This window comes from Tursiops truncatus, chromosome 13, assembly GCF_011762595.2.
Source record: "Tursiops truncatus isolate mTurTru1 chromosome 13, mTurTru1.mat.Y, whole genome shotgun sequence".
In the NCBI taxonomy this organism is placed as follows: Eukaryota; Metazoa; Chordata; class Mammalia; order Artiodactyla; family Delphinidae; genus Tursiops; species Tursiops truncatus.
The window spans coordinates 8,265,855-8,283,392 of record NC_047046.1 but is presented as its reverse complement, the minus strand read 5'-3'; the positions used below and the strand labels follow the sequence as shown (position 1 = coordinate 8,283,392).

Here is a 17,538-nt window from a genome sequence, read left to right as displayed (position 1 = left end):
AAAAACTTTACACTAAGTAAAAGAAGCCAGTCACGAAGGACCACATATTGTATGATTCCATTTATATGAAATGTCCATGACAGGCAAATTTATAGAGATAGTTTGGTCTTTGGTAGGATTTGGGGGAAATGAGAAGTGACTGCTAATGATGGCTTTGGGGGTTATTTTTGGGGTGATAAAAATGTTCTAAAATTGATTGTGTAATGATTGCACAACTCTGTGATGCTAAAAACCATTGAATTGTAAATTTTAAATGGGTGAATTGTACAGTATGTAAACTGTATCTCAATAAAGTTATAAAGGAATAAAAATTATTTTACTATTCACAAGCATATATTAAGAAAAAAGCATGGAGAATAAAAGTGTATAATATGCTCTTCTTTCTCTGAGGATGGAAATATATGAATATATGTATATGTAATATTATTTTTAATGGAATAATAAACTATAAAATTAAAAAATACCTATGGGAGAAGGAAAGAATAGCATGGATAGCACAGAGGTAGATGCTAGAAACTTCAAATACTTCTTGTTTTATAGGTTTGACTTGGAATCATGTAAATATTTTAAATAATTATAAAATTAATCTCGAAAATGTAATCCATAAAAATCAAAATGACCATATATATTTATCCAGTTTCCTTTGTGGCCTAACCATACAGAAGAATTATTCCCAGTAACTTTAGAACAGTAATTTGACTATATAACCCTAGGGGGATATATCCTAAAGACAACACAAACTAAAAAACAATTTTCAGCAGTAATCGTATTTTTGATGGTAGTATTGGTACTTTTATTTTGAAACTGTTGCATGTAATGCATGGATTTAAGCAAATGATGAACTATGTTGGTGCCAATGGAATGAAGCAAATAATGAATGCAATTATGTTGATGCTTCTGAGAACCAGAATTTTCAATTTGGGATAAGGAGGAAAATGGGAGATTGATGAGGTGAAGTAAAAACCCAGTAGTCCTGGAGGGCATTTCGTTTGTGGAACAGACAACCCTACACTTTCAAAACACAGATTCCAATGTCTAGTCATGGGTCAATTTAAAAGGTTGAAGAATATCTACCATTGGTCACACTACAGGAGGCCAGGGACCATCATATTAAAATGGGTGTTGGGTCTTTTCCTTCCAGAGCAAAAAAGGGGGAGGTGGGGCTTACTGTGGGAAGTCATAAACCACAGAGAGATTAACCTAATCATCCTGGCTCTTTTCCACACTCCACCATGCCAAGCAAACATCCTCTGAGCAGTCAGCATGACAGTGCTTGGAAAAGAGTCATAATAATTACCCAGTATTTTCTGGATAGATCCTTGATACACCTTCTATATGTTTCTTTCATTCTAAAGTTGTTCTCTGAGGAGCTGATGTCTTATTCCAATAATGACCCATGCTTATCTGCTCTGATATGAGGCCATCTACTGAGCAGGAACCAATACTGTAGAATTCCCTCTTTTTCAGAGAAGCCATATCAAAAGGACTGCTAGCCATCAATAACTGAGCAAGAACTGTTTTTCTATAAACAAATATTGGGCAGAATGGCCCTCTCTGACAGCAAAGTAGAGATAAAACAGTAATTCACCTAACTTCATCTCCTCTGTATTCCAGGGAATGGCAAATTGGAGATTTACTTACCTAGAATTTTAATTCATTCTTCAGGACCAAGTTAATAAAAGACCAAGAAACTCCTGATTAAACTGGATATGGAGTATTTTGTAGACAGGGCTGCAGATTTTGGCTTTGTTATATTTCTGCTTTCTCAGTTAACATTTCAGAGCTGAAACATTCCACATTCCCCAGCAGTGTGGGGGCCAACTCAGGCTTACAATTCTGACTAAAAATCACCCTGTGCTTCTAACTTATCCGAATTTTCTGCCCCTCACTAAGCATTACACTATCCAGGAGATACACTAGCAAGTTGTGCAACTGAAAAAAACCCACACTTTTCATTTAGATTCTTGCAACTGTATCATATGTAATATTATCACTTTTTCTACATTTTGGTCAAATAAATTTTTATATCAACTAAAAACAAACAAACAAACAAAACCAGTAGTCTTGAATCTGAACTGAAAGGATCAGTATGAACTCATGGTGTACTTTATGAGAGAGAAAGAGAAAAAATACTTCCTAGCTCTGTCCACTAAAAAGACCTAAAAACAATGGCCACCCCAGTAGCAATGAGAAGTACTAATACCAGATTGTGGTCTGTAAATATCATTTCCTACTAAAACATATCAGGCTCATAGAAGAAAGTCTAATTCCAAGACTGGGGTAGGAAATGTAAAAGATGAGCCTAGAAACTATCTTAATCATACCAGAAAGCAAGGATGTTATCAAAGACAAATAGTATTTTAAAAGGACTCAGTCCTACCAGCCAAAAATGGGACAATTTAAGCATCATTAAGGGAAATGTCTGCAACCTAAATTTCATTACATCTATGGTTCATAATAACATTAAATAGATAAGAAACCAAAAAAATTAAAAACTAACCCTAATTAATCATTTTTAATGTTAGACGCAACCAATCCATTTTGAAAACTGAAAAATAAAAATAAGAATCAAGCATGTACCCTGACTTTCCTATATGAACTATACTCCAGGAAAACCAAATAGCTGATGAGAGGAGGTTTCTCTTTTCAGAAGTAGTCCAGCTCCAACATCGCTAATTATTAGAGAAATGCAAGTCAAAACTACAATGAGGTACCACCTCACACCAGTCAGCATGGCCATGATTAAGACGTCTACAAATAACAAATGCTGGAGAGGGTGTGGAGAAAAGGGAACCCTCCTACACGGTTGGTCGGAATCTAAATTAGTGCAGCCACTGTGGAAAACAGTATGGAGGTTCCTCAAAAAACTGAAAATAGAGTTGCCATATGATCCAGCAATACTACTCCTGGGCATATATATGGACAAAAACATAATTCAAAAGACACATGCACCCCTATGTTCATAGCAGCACTATTCACAATAGCCAAGACATGGAAACAACCTAAATGTCTGTTGACAGATGAGTGGATAAAGATGTGGTACATATATACAATGGAATACTACTCAGCCATAAAAAAAGAATGAAATAATGCCATTTGCAGCTACATGGATGGACCTAGAGATTATCATACTAAGTAAAGTAAGTCAGAAAGAGAAAGACAAAAACAAGGTCCTACTGTACAGCACAGGGAACTATATTCAATATTCTGTGATAAGCCATAATGGAAAAGAATATAAAAAAAGAATGTATATATGTATAACTGATTCACTTTGCTGTACAACAGAAATTAACACAACACTGTAAATCAACTATATTTCAATAAAAAAAGTAGTCTGCTAATAAATGAAGAAGGAATCATAGTATCAACATTTTATTATCCCTAATGAAATAAATGGGCAGGCACTGATAATCAATGGCACAAAAAAAAATCACAAAAAAAGAGACAACCAGACATTAGTCCCTCCAAATGAAAGTATAAAATACCACTTAGAGAATATTCTTGACCAAAAAAAAAAAAAAATCAAAACAGAACCTGTTCAAGCTTCTAGATCTAATATATAGGAAATACAGGAAACAGAGGAACATTTTAAAAGGACACCATCAGGCTGCAATCAGTAAAACACCAACTATGGGAAATGCTATAGGATAAATAAACAAGTTTCAATTTAAAAAACTGCAAGAAAATTATTAAATGAGTGGATAAATAAGTAGGGAAGAGAGCCTATAGATTAAAAGAGACAAATATATCAACCAAAGGCAGTGTATAAATCCTGTATGGATCCTAATTAAAACAAAGCCACTGGGGGAAAAAAAAACAGGAAAGGAAAAAAAGAAAGAAAGAGACAATCAAGGAAATCTGAACACTGATTGGATATTGGCCAATATTAAGGAAGTAATAAAAGTTTTCAAATGTGGTATGTTACGTTTTTTAAAAGTATTTTTTAAAGATACGTTCTGAGATATTTGTAGATGAAATTATATGAAGTCTAAGATTTGCTTCAAATAATCCAGTTGGGGCGGGGGGTATAGATGAAATAAGAATGGCCATGATTGCTATAGCTGAGGCACACTGAGGGTTTACTGAACTCTTTTCTCTACCTTTTTATATGGTTAAATTTTTCCATTATAAAAAGGTTTTTTAAAAAATTCTAGCATCCTTGAATAATGCTTTGTTATGTTGCTCAGTATTTTCTGAGGTTACAGAATGCTCTTCACACTAAACTCTTCTTGCCAAGGTTCTTGTCAGGTAATCCATGGCTGTCATTTGAGCCTTCTGTCTATTAATACATAACAACATATATACCCTCATGACTTCTGGATAAAATGATAAATGCCTTAGCACTAAAATTCAATTTATTCTGTATTTTTTCAAACTAACTCTAAACCTGAAAAAGTATATTGCCTTTAGTTCATTAAAGATTATAAATAGTCTTATTTATATCACTTAAAGTAAGCATTCATATAAAAAATCAAATTTCACACTCACAGATATAACCACAAAGAGCTCTATCACCACAGTTGGCAGACACTGAGGAAACTAAGCATTATCAGATATATTGAATTTCAAACCTGAACATGTGTCTTTTGTGTCTTTTCCACAAATTCTTTCTTATAATCTGGAGATTAGCAATGACAGGAAAACATTTATTCTTTGCTTCCTTCTCACTTTAAGACTATCGATAACACAGACCATGGTATTAATGAAAATGTTCACCAACAAGATTACAGACCTAAATATGTGAGCCAAAAGGAGTGGTCTTACCTGTTGCCTATATAGTGACAGTTTGCCTTCAATTGGCTCATTTCTCATCATTTTCTTTTCAATCAGCTGACTGATCTGTGTGTTTATTTCATTTATCTAAAACAGTATGAAAATAAAAAGGTTAAAACTCTGCCTATGATTACCCAAACTAAGGGACATCTCGCCAAACAAAACTTTGAATTTACAGTTGTTATTATCAGTAATTTGATGGGAGGATCAGCTCCATTAACATTATGAGTGGGCTGTTACGATTACTTTTAGAGACAACTTGCATTTCACAGTTCATGATATATATTTACACAATTTGATTACTTACATGGATTTAACCATCTATATCTAAATTATCCTAAAGTATTCTACATGAAATATTTATATATTACTATCAAAAAGATGATTTCTAAAAATCTGAAGTTATCCCTTCACCTAGGCTGTGACTTTCAAGTAACTGTAAGTGATAAAGCAAATCTGGACTAACATTCCCCAGGGATTTAGTACAAGGAATTCACGAACCCAGCTGAGAGTTGACATGAATGACATCTAAAAACCCTTCCTGTTCTAATGAATGATCTATGATTCTATAATAGCTGTCACTTATCCTATTGATTAATCAAAACTTTTCTCAAATGTAGTAAAACTGAATAAAGCCAACAGAAGCATATAGTCCTATAATAAATTTTTTTAAATTACATGGCTTTCAGTATAACTATCCTTTGAAAAACTAGAATTTTCCTGTTAATCTTATAACATTAAACTGAGCCAAATCTGACTTGGACAACTAATTTCTATACATAAATTAAAAGAATAAAATCATTAGAATTATGTATTTAATTGTAGTGGCTATTAAGCACATTAAAGTCAAAATCTTTCAATCAATTTTCATGATATTTAATTACTATTTTAAAAAATATACATTTGATTAGTGTTTTTAGGGAAGAAAAATGTTATGATACCAGGTTTCAATGAGCATTACAAGAAAGTTTAGTAATTCCAAAGCAGGCATAAAAAGCTAATAAAAATCATTAGCTTTAAATACAAAATTGCTATAACATTATTCTTGGAAATAAAAAGTAATCACATTTATGATATTTTAAAAATTGTCAACTAAATTATTATATTCTGAATATATAAACTTATGAGCCAATCATATACATTAATTTATATATCCAAGTTACCCACTTTCCTAATCAGTTGACTAGGTTTATATAACACCATGTGGATTAAGTGACAGCATTATGTGCTACAATTTCTCATAAAGAACAACTCCTCGTAAGAGCTGTCAGCTCTTAGCACAGGTTAACTTAAGAGTCAAGAGTAGGACACTATAGAAAGCAGTTCACATAATTTTCACAGGAGTGGGGATGAGATAAAATTGGAAGCTTATAAAAAGAAGATGATTGTTACTTACTTTAGATTCAAGTTCAAGAAGATCAGAATGACCCATAGCAGGCTCTGAAACCACTTTCTGTAAAAAATGCAATTCTTTTTTCTTGTTCTCTAATTCTTTAGGAAATTTTTCAGTTACCATATATGAATTAAACTTTATCTCCTCCTCTAGCCTCTTCATTAAACCTATAAAAATAAAATAAATGAATATTCAGCCCAAGAGAGTAGGTAAAGTGATGCTTTGTACATTTTAAAACATAAGACCTGGATAGTACGGCACATCCATTGAAAGCATTCTGTATAATACCTAGCATAGAACAATAAAAGATTGGCCACTGAAATTTTTTGCTGTTAATTAGAGTGATAATGAAGGACAATTTACATAGAAGAATATTTAAATTATAGAAAAAGTAATATTATGATCTTTCCAAATTACCACCTAATTTTTTTACAGTCCACAATATGCAAAAATAACCTTTACGGTGCCAAATATTTTGTTGGGTCATATTTTGTCGTCTAAGTATTTAAGGAATCCATGAACCAAATGACAACACAAATGAAATCTAATCCAGGTTATTTCTTCTATAAGTGGTCATTTATTCTTCTTCTTTTGCAGTACTTATGATGCAATTTATATTTCTATTCTAATACTTCATAAATGGTAATACATTATCATTTTTAGCTTTAAACCAATGAAGATATTACTAAAGGTACAAGTTAAAATCTGAAAAAGAGAAATTATCTACATTCATAAACATTTTCAGTTTTCCATGTTTGGTAGTTTTGATTTTGTAAAGTATTAGTTTACAGTTAAGTGGCAACTTAAATTACATTTTCTTATTCTGGCAGTATTAGTTTACAGTTAAGTGGCAACTTAAAATACATTTTCTTATTCTGGCAGAGTGAACAAACATACACATATACAGATTTTCAGTGAATAATGGTTTTGTTATAAATTCCCAGCCTTGAGAGCTTTAAAAAGTTTATTTCAGATCTTTCCATTACACATTTACAAATTCTGGCTTGACTTTTTAAAACACTGGATTTCCGGTTTAAGTAACCTACGTACGTAGATTGCATAATAAATCTCAGCCAAAGCCTTAAAATTATTTTTAGTTCTGCTGTGCTAACCGTATATTAATGTGTAAAAATTTATTAATGGTAAATTCACGAGTTTTCCATTCATCCCTACAATTTTCCACCTCTTTTTTTAGGGACTGGGGATAGGAAGGGAAAAGAAAGTGTTTACTGAATCACACTATAATTAGGCAGACATTCCTATATGGTTTCCGATTAACTCTACCACCTGGCTTCTTTGGCTATTAGATGACTAGTTTTTCCACCTTCAAGTTCTTAAACATAGTGCATGTAATCAGAGATGCAAGAAATCAAAATCTAAAATGTTTTTAAAGATTTAAAATTCTTTAATATTACTTTCCTTATTTAAAAAAAGTTTCTAATTCTAGAAAATACAAACCAATCTATAGTAACAGAAAGCAGATCAGTGGTTGCCTGGGGTGGGTTAGAGAGGCAGAGAGGGACAGGAGTGAGATATTACAAAGGGGCACAAGGAAATGTTTAGAGGTGATGGATATGTTTGTTATTTTGATTAAGGTTGACAGTTTCACTAGTGTATATGTATGTCAAAACTTATCAAGTGTATACTCTAAACATGTGCTGTTTACTGTATGTCCATTTTACCTCAGTAAAGCTATTAAAAAACAAAAACAGAGTTTCCATCACATTTTAAATCCTTCTCTTAAAAATTTTAACTTATGAAAAGTGGACACGTTTCTATGCAGTTTTTTAAAAATTATCTTTGAAAATCCTGGTGAAATTAAATATAAGGTCACTTAAGATCTCCGCAAACATTTTGATTAAAAACCCTTTGAAAACGTCTCACTGATCCTATTACAACTGAATGAGTAGCTTCTTTTACATAATAAATCTCAGGAATATGTAGAGTATAAAGATGAATTAACAAGTGAGTATTTTATAATACAGCTGTTACTCTGAAAAAATACAAATTATACTGTTATACTAAAAATACTTTTATGTTATTTAAGCAAACAGAAATTTTTTGTAAGCCATTTGTTGTTACTAAAAAATTTCGATGGACCTTATTAAACTAAATACCTGAAGCAACTGAACATCTGTTTACTCTTTTCCTAGGCTGCTGAATATAATACTTAAGACTCTGCTTCCCAGAAAGATGTCAACAAATCAGGAACTCCTTAACTTCCTGCTCCCCACTCCCTGTCCATCCACAAAAAACATATATTGCACACATAATACCTTATTTTTATATTTTCAGCCATTTTTTTTTCTTACTTGATTTCCCTCCTACCCGTGGAAAAGATCATTTTCTTCCTATGCAGGGTTAAGGTCTCTACTCCCACCACCCAACTATTTAACAGATTGTTTACTGAATGCTGGCTGTGTGTAATCTGTGTGCTAAGGCCTGAAAATAGAAAGAACAATTATGCCTTGGTGACTAGCCTGTTTAGCTGTGTCAGAGTCAGATATGCCAACAATTAACATATTATGGTAATTGCTGTAGAACATTCAGCGCAATACAGGGACACAATGGGAGCACACAGGAAAGGTTGTTACCAATTCTCACCTTTTCCTCCTGAATCTTCCAATCTTCCTTTGTCTGACTGACTCTCCAGCAATGTGAACACCACTAGACCACTACCCTGCCTCAATCTATGCACAGTACTATATTTCTCAATCATTTGCACACTCTCTCCCTTGCTTTCTTTTCAAAGACAAGCAGTCAGAAGAAGCCTGCCCTTTTATCTCTACTTCTTCCTCCATCATTTGCTTAGCTTACTACATTTATGTTCTTTTAGGTCACTCTGCCTTGGCATGGAATGTCTTCCACTCTTCTACCTCTCCAGCTTTAATTTAACTCAATTGCCACACCTCCAGGAAACCATTTGACTCTGTGTTAGCGTTTAGTGCTCTTTGCCTCTTTGTTCTCATGGGAGCCTGTGCTGAGCTCCATCGGTGTATTTGTCACACTGCATTATAATTGTCCACTGCTTGTCATTTCTCCATTAGACTGTGAGCACTTTAATAGAAATAGCTTTTCTTTCTATTCCTAGCACTTAGCACAGTATCTGACAAGTAGCAGATGTCCAGTAAACACTGAATTAATGGACTATTGGTTTTGAGCCAATTACTTCTGTTACTGCGTAACAACACAATTGACTTTACTGTTTAGCATCATCTACTAACATTTCGAGAGATGCCCAAAACAGAACAACTTTATTTGTCCATTTTATTACTAAATAATTATGTATTTCCTGGCCCAAACAATTCTATTTAGGCTAGAAAGCCAAAGCAAAACAAAGTCTATCAATTCAAACAAAAAATGAAATATTACTAATACTATAAATATCTTTGGATATTCTGTTTAGTTACCAGAATTAAAACATAATAGCAAGAAATATTTAACCAAATAAAACTGAGGATAAGCAGAAACACATGTTCAGGCTAACATTTTAAGTTGTATTAAACTGTACTGATCAATCAATTTTTCTGCATACCAAATCTTTCAATTCTTATATACATTACCTTCATTTTCAAAAATTCACTATTAATGTTAAGTTCTAGAAATTTCTTAGCAAGGATAGACATATGAAAACAAATTGCTTATTGATATTAATTTTTAAATGGCTATAATTTAAGGAATTTCTTTTGAAGATTTATCTTAATTTTTTACAGTAAAGATGTGAAGGACCCTACATCAAACCCAAAGAACATATACTAAAAAGATATACTATATATAATACTAAGGAGGAAAAAAAGCACTAAAAAATTACTTTCTTTTGTCCTAAACATTCTCCTAAAAGGTGAAAACTTAGTGAATAAGGAATCAAATGACACCAACAACTAAATGCATGGCAACTTCCAGGTACTGCTTGAATCTGAATTTATGACTGAGAGGAGTCAGAGATTCTATGGAAAGCCACTAATTAATACGTATGAACCATACATTTTATAGGGAGTACTATACTGGTTTCTTAAATATCAATTAAATATGCCGTATTTCCTTGATTTTAAGATGCCATCAACTAAATTACAAATACCATGTGAAATGCATACATAAAGTATAAGATGTATCTCAATTGCAAAACCAATTAAAATGGTAAAGAACATGTGTCTAGAATCAAGGAAATACTGTATTACCTCTTTCAACAGTTTTATTGAGATATAATTTACCACACAGCCATAAAATTCATCTGTTTAAAGTGTACAATTCAATGGCTTTTAGTAAATTCACAGAATTGTGTAACGATTACCACAATCAATTTTAGACCATTTTAATCAGCTTAAAAAGAAGCCTCTATACCCACTAGCAGTCACCTCCTCCCCCCATCATCCACCTACCAACACAGCTGTCCTCCCCTACAGTTCCCCAACCCTAGGCAATCACTAGTTTGACTTCCATCTCTATGGATTTGCTTATTCTGGAAATTTCATACAAATGGGGTCATATAATATGTTTTTGTGACTAGTTTCTTTCACTTAAGATGTTTTTGGGGTTCATGCATATTGTAGCATGTATCAACACTTCATTCCTTTTATTGTTGAATAACATTCCACTGTATGGATATGCTACAGTTTGTTTATTCATTCATCAGTTTAGGGATACTGGGGTTGTTTTTACTTTTTGGCTATTATGAACAATGCTGCTATGAACATTTATGTACAACTTTTTGGGTGGACATATGTTTTAAACTCTCTTGGTAGAATAAAATTGCCGGATCATATGGTAATTCTAGGTTTAACACTTTGAGGAACTGCCAAACTGTTTTCCAAAGTGGATGCATCATTTTACATTCCCACTAGCAAAGTATGCAGGTTCCAATTTCTCTACATCCTTGTCAACACCTGTTATTGACTGTCTTTTTTATTACAGTCATTCTGTATATTATATCTTAGAGTATAATATTTCACAGAATACCAGAAAAAGATAAATTAACCTTCCCATAGCTGGATATTTATACTGAAATATTTCTCCAATACCAATGAGAACTTTTTACTGCTCTTCCAATTTACATGGTCTCCCTTCTGATGAGCACACTTAAAAAATGCCTAGGATAGGTTTGGTGGTATAATCTGGAATATCAGAACAATGTATCCTCTATGTAAAGCTAATGTGCCAGCAGAGCCAGGGATACCCATGTCATTAGCATAACCCAAAATATGAAACAACAGTTTTAAGGGTCCAGCATTTTACTCTTTTTCTTTATAGCCCTGGCACTAAAACAATATTCACATTTTTTCCATCCATCATTCTCATAAAATACATTCTAAGTATTTTATACATTCACACACCAGAGAGCCTCTCTCCATCGTGGTTTTCATTAGTTCACCCTCTGACAAAACACTGAAAGGGAATTTAAAAACCACAGGTGAACACTTAAGGATGTCTTCATCAGGGCTGTCACTTGCTAGCTAGGAAATGATGCCCTAAAATGCTGAGCTATCACTTGATGATAATTAGTTCCCATTAGTAAGGAAGACTACTGATTTAAATTAATATTCTCGCTAATATGATGACTTATATCATATTATATGATCATCATATAATTTCCACTTACTTTCAGGCTTCGCATCTGCTGCTGCATGGCGCATACTTTTCAACTGGTTTTGTATTCTTTGCAGTCTCTGCACTGCATGAAATAGCTTTAAAATACAATTAGATCTATTACTTCCTTAGTCTAATGAAACCTACCATTCATAGACATGCAATGAAAAATACAAGTTCCACATAATTATTATGCTGTAAAGGGAACAAATGATAAGAACTAAAAAATTACTAAGCTAAACCCAAAATGTAATTGGTTCGCTCAATACCCTCTCATGTAAATCTTAAAAGAAAAGCTTTCAGAAACTTTTTCTTTAGTTATTTGTTGAATTAGGTGATCAAGGAAAAATGCTGGTTAGAAAAGTATATGCACCAGGCTTTTCTTGTTAAAACATGGTTTTCTTTATTCTAAGGAATGCTAGCATTCTCAGAAATGATGGCTCAGGAATCAGAAACTGATGCTAAGTAACCATTCAGGGCGTGGGCAATGCAGCTTACTGCTGCAGGGTAACTATTATGATGCCAAGCCAAGTTCCAAAAGAGCCAAACATCTAAACTGCTCACTTAGTAGGAAATGAAGCTGATTTGAAATATATTTTTAATGTACAAGTCTACTCAGTGTTAAGATAGATTTTTTTTTTTTTGCGGTACACAGGCCTCTCACTGTTGTGGCCTCTCCTGTCGCGGAGCACAGGCTCCTGACGCGCAGGCTCAGCGGCCATGGCTCATGGGCCCAGCCGCTCCACAGCATGTGGAATCTTCCCAGACCGGGGCACAAACCCGTGTCCCCTGCATCGGCAGGCGGACTCTCAACCACTGCACCACCAGGGAAGCCCTAAGATAGATTTTTAATAAAATAGAAGAAATACTTTCTGGCTGGGAATTCCCTAGTGGCGCAGTGGTTAAGAATCCGCCTGCCAGTGCAGGGGACACAGGTTCGAGCCCTGGTCCGGGAAGATCCCACATGCCGTGGAGCAACGAAGCCCATGCGCCACAACTACTGAGCCTGTGCTCTAGAGCCTATGAGCCACAACCACTGAGCCCATGCGCCGCAACTACTGAAGCCCGTGTGCCTAGAGCCCATGCTCCACAACAAGAGAAGCCTCTGCAATGGGAAGCCCGCGCACCACAGCAAAGAGTAGCCCCTGCTCGCTGCAACTAAAGAAAACCTGCGCGCAGCAATGAAGACCAAATGCAGCCAAAAATAAATAAATAAAATAAATAAATTTTTTTTAAAAAAGAAATTCTGGCCAAATTATTTTTTCTTCAAGGCAAAGTCTAAAAACGTGGAGTGTGGGTAATTTTGACCCTTTTCAAGATCTGCTTATTTGCCCATGGAGTAAAGTGTAAAGAATACAGTGATCAGTGGAATAAAATGGATGTTTTTTCATAGCCCCACAATCTCAGGACACCCTTTAAGAGATTCTAGAAGTTTTATTAGCAGTTAATCTTACTGCTTAACATTACAATGGATATTCTGTAATGCTGGAACAACATGAGTTAAGCATGGGCCAAAAGATAGTGTATAGATACCTACAGAGAATAGAACCCAAAAGATGGTATTGTTTTTGCTGTTGGTGCCACACAATACTCTTTTTTTGTTGTTGTTTGTTTGTTTGTTTTTATAAATTTATTTATTTACTTTATATTTTATTTTTGGCTGTGTTGGGTCTTCGTTTCTGTGCAACAGCTTTCTCCAGTTGCGGCGAGCAGGGGCCACTCTTCATCGCGGTGCGCGGGCCTCTCACTCTTGCGGCCTCTCCCGTTGCGGAGTATAGGCTCCAGATGTGCAGGCTCAGTAGTTGTGGCTCACGGGCTTAGTTGCTCCACGGCATGTGGGATCTTCCCAGACCAGGGTTCGAACCCATGTCCCCTGCATTGGCAGGCAGATTCTTAACCACTGCGCCACCAGGGAAGCTCACCACACAATACTCTTAAAAAGAGTATTTCATCATGTTAACAAAGGGAATCGTGAACTACAATTCTAAAAAATCTTCTTTACATTTGAATGATCAGCAGGAACTATTTCTTTCACAATGAGAATATAAACTTTTATGTGGGTACCTGATTCTTTTGTTCCTGTTTCTGTTGTGCAAGAAATTCTTCTCTCTCTTTCTCAACTCGAAGTTGCCTTGCTATTTTAAGCATCCGTTGATGATTCTGAACTGTCTCCACCTACAGTGAGGGAATAAATAGTATATATTACTATCAGGTTTAAGAAAGACGTTAGCATGTCATGTGACTCAGACATCCACTTATCATTTCCTTTTGGTAAACAGTATTCCCTAGAGATGACACTAAAGTTTCAGACTCCAGGTCCTTAACAAGTTTTGGGCTGCTGCCTAGGGAGATTCCCTTTCCATCAATGTATTTGACTCCAGCCTCCGATGTACACTCATGCCTTGCTTAATCTTTATTTGCATTCCTAAATCTTTGCAAGTCCTTGGGAATTGGGGCCAAAGTCTTACAGTGCTAATTCTTGCCTTACCCTTTTCTTCAAACGTTCAACTCTCTTAATGAGCTGATCCTTTTCTTCCTCCATTGCACTGATATCCTAAAAAGTAGTCAAGAAGACGTTATAAGAAAAAGTATTCTTTGTCTGTAGAATTCAGATAAGGTCTTTACATGATTATGCATCTACCATTTCCATCACTTATAACCAGAGCATTAAGGAACAAAGATCCTCTTTTGGATGAAGGGCATTTCTATTCCCACCCCTCACCCCAGGGTTCTTTATGCAGGGTAATTTATTTGGTAGCTTGGTGTTCATCTAGAAAAGCAACTGAAACAGGTTACAAAGCAGTAAGGTAAAGCTGCCAACCAGACATTTGTGTTCTGATTCCAAATATGGGCACATGATTTTTAAAAAATCTTCTATAATGGAAAGTGTACAGGTCTAAAAACATGAACAACAGCTGCTGACATCCCGTCTGCTCTGTTAAATACCAAACTATATATTCTGTCAATTTTCCACCAAAATTATTTTTAAGGCTATGGTGTTTTCAAGACATAAATTTGTATCTGGTTTTGTCAATTAACCAATTCCATCTCTAAAAATAAAGATTTCAAAAATGTCATTTAACCAGCTCCACAATAGTTTCTAGTGAAAACAAACAAAAAATCCTTCCTAACCCAAAAAACTAATAGGCTAACTCTCACAGTAATAATAAAAGGAAAAATATATACGGTAGTCAGTACTGACAGGATTTGGGAAAATAGGCACTGTTACAACTGGTGGCATTATATTGAAGAACAATATCAAAAGTCTTAAAATAAATGTGTATGCATTCTGGCTCAGTAATTTCACCTCTGGGAATCTATAAAGATCCTCATAGATGTCAATTATATCTAAAATTTGGAAATGACCCAAATGTCTGAGGATTATTAAGTAAATCATGGCACAACACAATGAAAATCACTAAAAATCATGAAGAATGTTGAATGACATGAGAAAAAGTCATGATATGACATTACTTGAAAGAAGCAGATTATAACATTTATATATAATACAATACCAAGAAAAATATATTAAATATATTCACTAAAATATCAGTAGCAGTTATCACTAGAGCATGGCATTTTGAGTGAATTATTTTCTATTTTTTGCTTAATCACACTTCTTTACAAAGAATATGTTGAAAAATACTTCGGTAATAATTAATAAAATTAAAATCACAGACGCTAAGTTATTTTATCATTTTAGTTTACTCACATAACATAATGGAGGAACCATAGATAGACATCACTCTTATTCCATACTTTGTGATAACTATCTACTTATGGGTCTTTCTTTTCCATTAGATGTGAGTTCATCTTTCATTTCTTATACATTCATACATACATTCTCAAACTCTTATTGAGAACCTCCCACATGCAGGGCACTGTGATAGGCACTGGGGATACTGTGGTGAACAAGATATGTAGACGTGGTCCCTGCCCTCACTGGGTTTAAATACAGTTGGTAAGACAGGCATTAAAATAATCATAAGTGTAATGAGTGTTATGAAACAGAAAGAACTGGGGGGAAATAATCTATCTAGGGAATCAGGGAAGGCCTCCCTGAGGAAGCAACTTCTAATGTTTCCTGTTTGAATGAGAAGATAAAGATGTGATTTCTAAAAATACAAAATCCATGAAAGTGAGAATTAGCAATTGTTTAGAGAAAGAACTTACACACCTAGCAAGAATATAAAGACATTTTTTGGAGAACACTAAGTAACATACATCAAAAGTCCTAAAAATTCTCATATGCTTTAATAAGCAATTCTACTTCTAGGAATTTACTCTAAGGAAACAACCGCAGGTACCCCCAAATAAATTTATGTAGACGATAATCACAGCATTATCTATGACAGCAAAAAATGAAAACAAAACACCAAAAATTGTTAGACTATCCATACCACAGAATATTAAATTAATATTAATAATTAATTAATATAAATTTAGTCATGAAAAATCATACTTTAGAAAGATAACAATGGGAATATATTCCCATGTAATGATTAAAAAAACAAATAATTATGTATAGCATGATCCCAAATACACACACACATATATTTTTTTTTCTATATCATATATATATATTAGATAAAGACCCAATTTTTTTTTTTTTTTTTTTTTTGCGGTACGCGGGCCTCTCACTGTTGTGGCCTCTCCAGTTGTGGAGCACAGGCTCTGGACGTGCAGGCTCAGTGGCCATGGCTCACGGGCCCAGCCGCTCCGCAGCATGTGGGATCTTCTCGGACCGGGCCATGAACCCATGTCCCCTGCATCAGCAGGCAGACTCTCAACCACTGCGCCACCAGGGAAGCCCAAGACCCAAATTTTAATTGCTTTTAATCCATGGTAATGGTCTATATAGTACATAAGAACTAATTATGAAGTTACCCTGGCCTCATTAATTTCTTCAGTAAAGAATCAGCAAAGGTCCTACAAAAGAAAATTTGCCATTTGCTATCACTAGTTTCCACATAATCTTAAGACTCATACTGAATTTAATTCAAGTTCCCCAAAAAATGGTTATTATGTTTTTTTTCCTTTACCCTTCTTATTTCTGCTGTAGAAAATCCAGATGTCTTGAGCTGCTCACATTCTTTATGCAAAGTTTTAAAGGCTTCCATCAAATCTTCATACTAAAAGAACAAGTTAAAAAATTATAAACTAGTGACTAGATCCAGTAGGCTTTTCTTAATCAGGTTATCTATTAAAGTGATTACTTAATCGGTATAGAACAGCATTTAAATATATCCTTAAACATTTATACAGGACACAAAAAAAGTTGGTGTATATAATCTGGCCTCTAAAGATTTCTCTGGTTACTTCCCTAACTAACACTCTATTCACTAGCTTTGTTGATCTTCTTTCAATCCCTGGAATATTCCACCTTCACTTTACACACCCTATTCCCTCAGAGAATACTCTATGACTCCCTCACCATTTGCCAGGATAGCTCCTATTAATCCTTCAGGTCTCAGCACAGACACCACTATCCTCAAAGAAGCCTTCTCTAGCCCTGTACCTATTCCATATCAGAGTACCATGATATCAGAGTAAATATCATATAAAATTATAATTGCTAGTTACTTTAGACAGTGAGAGTCAGGAGGATAAGAATCATACTACTTGTGGAGACTTCTACATTCCTAGGGCCTAGCATAGTGCATAACCAATACAGGTGTGCAATAAAAAGTAGTTAAATGAATGAAAAAAATCACAACTCTTATCCAAAATTTTTTTAAAATAGGTCTTTTTGTGGATAATGACAGAAAATTAATAATATTTTTTCTTGA

General features: G+C 34.3%; 1 protein-coding gene across 7 annotated transcripts in view; it reads right to left on the bottom strand.

The window, feature by feature from the left end:
* The window catches only part of IFT81 (intraflagellar transport 81), a 144,476-nt gene that overhangs the window by 59,383 nt on the left and 67,555 nt on the right, over nucleotides 1–17,538 (bottom strand). For all 7 annotated transcript variants that reach the window (XM_073790065.1, XM_073790066.1, XM_073790067.1 and 4 more), the window contains 6 exons: nucleotides 16,792–16,881; nucleotides 14,238–14,303; nucleotides 13,814–13,924; nucleotides 11,763–11,847; nucleotides 6,170–6,333; nucleotides 4,765–4,860 (listed from right to left, as the gene is read on the bottom strand). In XM_073790065.1, coding sequence (XP_073646166.1) covers nucleotides 4,765–4,860; nucleotides 6,170–6,333; nucleotides 11,763–11,847; nucleotides 13,814–13,924; nucleotides 14,238–14,303; nucleotides 16,792–16,881 — 612 coding nt within the window. The remainder of the gene's footprint in view (nucleotides 1–4,764; nucleotides 4,861–6,169; nucleotides 6,334–11,762; nucleotides 11,848–13,813; nucleotides 13,925–14,237; nucleotides 14,304–16,791; nucleotides 16,882–17,538) is intronic.